Source organism: Echinococcus granulosus, assembly GCF_000524195.1.
Source record: "Echinococcus granulosus chromosome Unknown EG_S00002, whole genome shotgun sequence".
NCBI lineage: Eukaryota > Metazoa > Platyhelminthes > Cestoda > Cyclophyllidea > Taeniidae > Echinococcus > Echinococcus granulosus.
In genome coordinates, this window is record NW_020170382.1 from 1,854,437 (window position 1) to 1,861,269 (window position 6,833).

Here is a 6,833-nt window from a genome sequence, read left to right on the forward strand (position 1 = left end):
AGTTTTTAAGTAAAGATTGAAAGTGAAGTAACTGGAAAATCAAAAGAGGATTAGAAGACGGGTGATAAGCCCCACTACCTTTTTTAGCCAATTTTTGGAGGAAACTTTCATGCGCAAAGTAATTAACCTTTCCTTAGAGACAAAATGGCGCCTCATGCACACACACATGAGAGTGGCTACTGCCAGGCGTTGATGAAGGAGGATGAGATGAGAATTAAAGCGTTTTAGTTGACACCTGACAGATGTGGTATTTACAAGCTCATTATCAACAGGTCCTCACGATTGACAAGCCATCCTGCCTTTGGATTCCCAGAAATGTTCTTAACAAGGTGCCGAGCAGCAGGTAGTTTGGTGCCCTTGACAGCTTCATGTGAATTCACTCGTCTTTGCCCAATTAAACTTTGAAGCGTGTGAATGAGAACAATTACTGAAATGCTGAAAATGCTTGCAAAACAAAGTCATTTTCAAGGTTTTATTCCAAAGTTCCAAAACTTTAAAACATCTCCAGAAGTTCATAAGCCAACTTAATGTGGTGAGTAATAAAAGGAAACAATCATTAGTGTCCCACAAAAGATGTATTGGATTTAAAGCCACAATACCCCAAAACCAAAACTATCCTAATTATCCTCGGACTGGGAGTGATTCGCCTCAAAAGATTCTTTTGCAACTTAACAGGAAAAACCGGTTGTCATAAGCCAATCCAGGCTGTGCGTCACGCAGATATGCCATTAAGGATAAGTCCTGAATCAATCGGTCTGTTTATTTATTTACCATTATTTTGCAGTAATTAAACAGCGCGCTTTATAGTGTTTAGGTTTTATTGGTAATACAAGAAAAAAGGCACTAAAATAAACGCTCACTTTACCGATAGCAGCGTGTTTTAGCCACGTCATTCTCATCTCGTTCTCCATTGTTCCTATGCCTCCATGGGGAGGGAAGTATGGGACCATATTCGCTGATAATCTGCACAATTCTCTCTTGAATCGCCTCATTGGGGGACATTGATAGGCTAAGAGGCAGTGGGAAAGATCTCTGGGTCTCTGGAGCCTCTGCGGCAGATGATGCAGCTGTTGACGCAAGATGGTACAAACTTGTCACGCCCTCCATCGTAGTATCACAGCGCTGCAGCTCAATCGCCTCTTGTAAAGCTCGCTTCTTGGTCTTATAGCGCCGATTCTGGAACCATATTTTCACCTAGTGGTGGGGGTCATAATTAGAGGCATGCCTTTTACGATCTTACTAATGCATGAGCCGTGATGACCCTTTTGACCCGCTCCCGCCCCCCTCTCTCCCAATTTTTTATGGGTGATGATGCACTCAACAGTTATAAAGGCGCAGCTTGACAAGCGCCCAATTTGGCACTTCGTGACGCTCCAACTACTCTCACCCCTTCCCATGTTTAATGACATCGGCTGTGACATACCTGGGTTTCAGAGAGCCCCAGGTCTCGTGACATCTCGGCGCGTTCAGCACTGCTGAGGTACTTTTGTCGATCAAATCGCTCTTCTAAGACGTGGACCTGGCTAGAGGAGAAGGAAACACGAGCGCGTTTCCTGCGACCGGCGTCTACGACCCCGGAAAGTGAGGCGATAGAAGGTGTGGAGGTGCGGCGACGACGCAGTTCCGAAGTGCGGAACTGGAAAGACGTGGAAGGAAAGATTTCTCCACTGTCATCCTCATCGTCACCTTCAGTGCCATTGTCCAATGAGTGTGACGCGTTTGTAGTGGAGGAATTGTGTGGAGGGACGGAGAAGTAATTGTAGAGGCTGCTTCTGCGAAATTCAAAGGGATTTGTACTGAGTCTGTAGGGGAAGGTTTGAAATGGCGGCGGCAGTGTCGGTGTTTTTGGTAGAGACACTGGAACATCTGCTAAAGGAATATGAAATATATCTACTATCACATAGTGAACTAATTTAAAATCAATTAAAATCTGTTTTTTGTATTTTGAGAGCTGTAACTGATTACTGCCTTTGCGTTTGCGATGCCACTTTCGAGAGGCAGCGTAAAGGAAAACACTTAGAACAAGAGAAGATCAGGTTTGCAAAAAGGAGCCAACAGAAGTGTCATTAAAATAACCCATTTAAGAAATACCTTTATTAAAGCGTTTAATCTTTATAAAATTCTTTTGAGAATTACCGATAATATTAAATTTAATGTGGAAATTGTAGTCCAGTTATTTACGAAATTTTGTTCCTGATTCAAGGAATTTTAACCAAGCTGAATGGCGAGTTCTCTGATGTCAAACGGAAATTTGCCTCTTTATGAAGTCTCTCCGAATCAACTTTAGTTAATGTCTACTGCCTTGTCAATATCTCATGTCTGAAATCCCTAAATTTTGCAATACATTAGGTGTACAAATGTAAGAATTCAGACGATAAATTGCGGAAGTGTTGCAGTCACCTGATTGTGTGGGAGAGATGTTGATAGAAACTGAAGAGGTGGTATTGGTGGAGAGGCCTTCGTCCGACTCCGGGGTGAATTTGATTGGACTACAAGCAGAATCCACAGACACCTTCCCTGTTGACAACTCTTCACTGAGTCTCTTTCGTCCTAGACTGCCATTGAGAATGCTGTCAATCGCGAAGGGTGTAGTGTGTGTACTCGGCCTAAGGGCCATCGTAATGCTTCACTAATGCAAAACGCGTTAATAAGCCTCTGTTTAAATAACTCCGATAGCGCGGTCTAAGCAGCACTGTAATTGGTCGGAAGTGTCACTTTGCGAGTTAACACGGGCCAATGATATGCTTCTCCCCTGTCATCATTTTTCTCCTGATAGGTTAAATTTACCACTCCATCAACCAATCCCTCTTCAAGCTTTCAGCCTCTTGCCAAGGCTTAACTTGGCACGGTGCGAACAAGCTGTTGTGAAAAGCATGACCGATTTTACCAAAATGTGCTTATAAAGTATATTTTAGGTAAATACCTTTAACTACTTTGCTCCACTTTTTGGAAGAATAAGTTCTTTTTTAGAAGTTATTAATTACTTTCTCATGTTTGACCTATAGAAAGCACAGCTTTTCGCTTCTTAATTAATAATTAAATAAACAAGGAGATAAAAGGCAATTTTAATGGATGCGATGTTGTTGCTTATCTGGTTTAATTGCCATTTGCTATAACAGAGTCAATAATCACTATTCCTCGAGGTAACAGCAGCAGCCTCGGTCAAATTCGCGCTGACGTTAAATTTAAAAAAGACAGTAATTTATGGTCATTCTTTGGCTATTAGTAAAAGCATAACTATTTTTTTCTTCATACTCAAAGTGGTGATGCAACATTAAGGAAATAGATACGGGTTGGTCTGATAACATTTACATGTCTGAATAATTTTTGAAGAGAACATATCTTTTGTGAGCCGTGGTGATCGGGATTCCTCTGACATTCTGGTAGCAAGCGTGTTAAGGTACTTGGAGAAGATAAAGTACTTCTCTCTATAGTAATTTTTAGGTACCATTCATCGCGTTTTTGAAGAACTAGATTGCTTATTATTTCTGGCATTTTCATGGGCTGTCGGTCCTCAAGAGCGATATTTACCGGAGGAACTTTAAACTTAAGATGTGGATTTGCTCCCCTTTCGCTATCACCATAATAAACCTACCGTTATTAACATGGTGCTGAAGATCCAATAAACTACTTAAAAAGAGGCATTTAAGAGTTTCATGCCTCTGCCTCAATTAAATTGATCAACAAACAGATACGGGTGGAGCGTTTCTACTTAGAAAATGACTGGTTATCCAAAACAGCCAAGTCAAGATTTCAAATGGATGGGGTAGAAGGGCCCCTTAAATTAAAGATAGTGGCGTGCCTCCTGCCAGGGTTGTTCATCATGACTACTGCGTAACGAAGTTGTACTGCTGATTGAACAGGACTTGGTCATTTACGGTTTTTGTGGGACTTTGCTGATTCAATTCCACTAATTTGTTATCCAAAAAGCAAATGACAAGATATTTAAAAGGGTGTGTTTAAATCATAGGCTCACTGTTCACAGCTAGTCAAGATACATTTCCAGCAGAGACATATTAAGTCTCCAAAATTGTAATATGTTAAAATGACCGATAAGATGCTCTTATACCAATAAAGGTGATTAAACTAGGCCTTTGAAGGATAGTGGCTGATGAATGTCTAAGACCAGCGCTTGTTTATCTATTACCGAGTTTGTCCTTTGCTGTTGAGATGTGCTCTTAAATGGGACAAATCACTCGTACTGGTAAATACTTATAAAAACACTCGTCCCAATTCGCATAATTTCTAATTGGTTTTGATTGTTTTACCAATATTTTAAATATTTTTAAAATCTAGTTGTTATGCTTATCACTTGTACTTAGTTGATTAAAAGTCACCCGTTCCTTCCCAAATCTCAAATAAGAATGGACCTATATTAACAAATTTTGAATTTGCTTTCCCATCTGACATTTAACAGCAGTGTACCTCGGGAGGTTCCCAATCTGCCACTAAAGAGCCGGTCCTCTCCCCTACCTAATGAAAAACACAACAACACCGAGGAATAAACTGAGGCCGTTCAAACGGAGATAATGAGGCGATGCAGCGGGTCGCATGCCAACGTGTGCGCGGATGTGTTCAACAGGAGTCAGTTAATGGTGTGCATGTAATAGCTGAAAATTGGTTGAGACCAGGATTCAAGCAGGTGCTGACCTTTTTGAAGTAGCTGACTTAAGATCCCCCTTATTCCCCTCCTAAAAAGGTGTTAGAAAGGGATTTTTCAACCCTCCTTCCCCCTCTCGCTCCTCCCTTACACCAAATGTATGCACATTAATCGGGTATGCAATTAGGGAGAGAGTGAGAGACCGTCTGTGCGCTTGTCAGACTGACTTAAACTGACAGAAGATGGATCTGTTCATATCCCCCTCTGTTCCTTCCCCTCCCGTCCACTCTGCTGCAGGTACCTGCTCTACATTGGAATAGTCAGAGATGGGGGAACAAGTGTCATCTACGAATTAGGCGTCACTTGATAGCCGAGAGTGGACCTATCTGGATATTACCTAAGCCTTTAAAATCTTTGTCTTTTTTAAATACAATAATTCAAGCCCACATTGATTATTAAACCGTGACCAAAAGTTATCCACTTTAGTCGACGCGGCTCCATTATTACGCTAGCTCTATTGTACTCTCCTCATTCCACCTTTGCCGTAGCCTCAAAGCAAAAAGGGCTTTAAGCACAGAAAGGACAGCCTAGATAACATAACAAAACGTCAAAAGAGGAAGGCACCTACTCTTGTTGGCTGAGTCATTAGCGATTCACAACCCATGAGCCAATGATAAAGCAAGACTAGACTTGAATGAAGTGAAAGTGCCTACTAGAACGTGCTACTTAGTTTACCGAAAACATACCAAATTATGCGTTGTCGATGGCCTTCCATTTAAAAATAGGCGAGAGTGAATCAGGTAGACAGCCGACCAACTTTAAAATGACAACAATTTGGGAATAAACAATAACTATAAGAAATGACTTTTTAGAGCTACTTCATTTTAAATCTTTTATCAAATGACTATCCGTGAGAGCTGTGTTACTTGCTTTAACGAAATCAATCAGAATTCATTTTTCATTAAAGTGATTTTGCAGTGCTTTCTTTTCTTCTTTAAGATTTTAATCCTCCTAACTTAGTTTTATATTAACCTGACCAATACCACTAACTTTAAAACGAGTATAATGGGGTTTTTTCAGAAAAGCCGAAGCGAGGAATTTCAAGAAAGCCGATCATTTCCTACTTGAATAGATCCATCCGAAAAGCTTTCATGAGATGTGGCAGGCTTCTGCCGATGGCTCAAACGCTACGACGGTTAAGTGTCTAAACTTGAACTTTATTAGGAGAGTTTCGTGGGGTTGGGGCATGACTCAGTAGGCCCATTTTACTCTCAAGAGAAATGAGCACCAACGACATGAGGTATGGAAGGCATTCAAAGAGAGTCACTACCGTGTCGATTGGGGAAAATGCCTTCTAATGCCCTTAATCAGCAGGTAGCCCAAATTGACAAACCCTTATGCGTGGAAGAATCCATGAATTCTGACACTTCTTCCGATTTCCGGATTCACTATTCAGATACCATTATCATCAAATAACTGCCATATCACCTTCCGATGGTATCTGAGCCCCAAAGTGAAGTTTTTGAGGTACCTCAGGCCTCCAAATGCGACCAATCTTTAGCGGTTGTGGTATGTCGCTGAAGCGAGGGTTCATCCTTTCCATATAGAGGGAAGGTTTCAGTAAGGTGATTATGTCTGCTGGTCTGATCTCTGGAGATTAGTAAAAGAAACAATCCCTAACAAGTTTTACTCTTCAAACACTTCTAAATTGCCGGCTAAACTGAGTTATGAGGACTTGCATTCCAAGAGTGATAAGGCAACCGCAAACTATCTCCTCCGATAGTTCAAGGTATCAGTGAACTCTTATAGGATTGGGAAGAGTTGCGTCTTGAAAAAATAACTGAAACACTACCTACCTCTTTTCCTGTTAAAGTTTTAAACAAATTCCATATCTCGAATTACGTTTAGCTCCAGTTTGTTCCACATCGCTATGTTGAATTTGCAGAGTAGTGGACACAGACTGAAGTGAATACACAGATCGGTCATACCACGAGGTATTATTAACCCTGTCTGCGGCTTTTCTTCAGCTAACAAGCAACTATGGGGAGCAAAGATGGAGTTTTAACGGAAATTGAGAATAATTCAGCATTCACAGGGGTGGAATGCTTCTGCGCACTCATTATACCCTCCAGGCCGATTTCATTACAGTGCGAAGGGCTTGATAGGGTGAAGAAAAGTCGACTTTTACGACAGGGAACAGTTCAGAGTATCCGAGACATTGGTGTGAGGACAC

General features: G+C 41.2%; 1 protein-coding gene across 1 annotated transcript; it reads right to left on the minus strand. All coding sequences in view use genetic code 11, as the record gives it.

Moving 5' to 3' along the window:
- Positions 1 to 861: 861 nt before the first annotated feature.
- On the minus strand, positions 862 to 2,617 carry EGR_00557 (Homeobox protein bagpipe; the record flags this gene model as incomplete). Its single annotated transcript, XM_024489806.1, has 3 exons — positions 862 to 1,194; positions 1,424 to 1,869; positions 2,401 to 2,617. The coding sequence occupies 3 exons, from the start codon at positions 2,615 to 2,617 to the stop codon at positions 862 to 864; spliced, it is 996 nt and encodes a 331-aa protein (XP_024355803.1).
- Between the last annotated feature and the right edge of the window lie 4,216 nt (positions 2,618 to 6,833).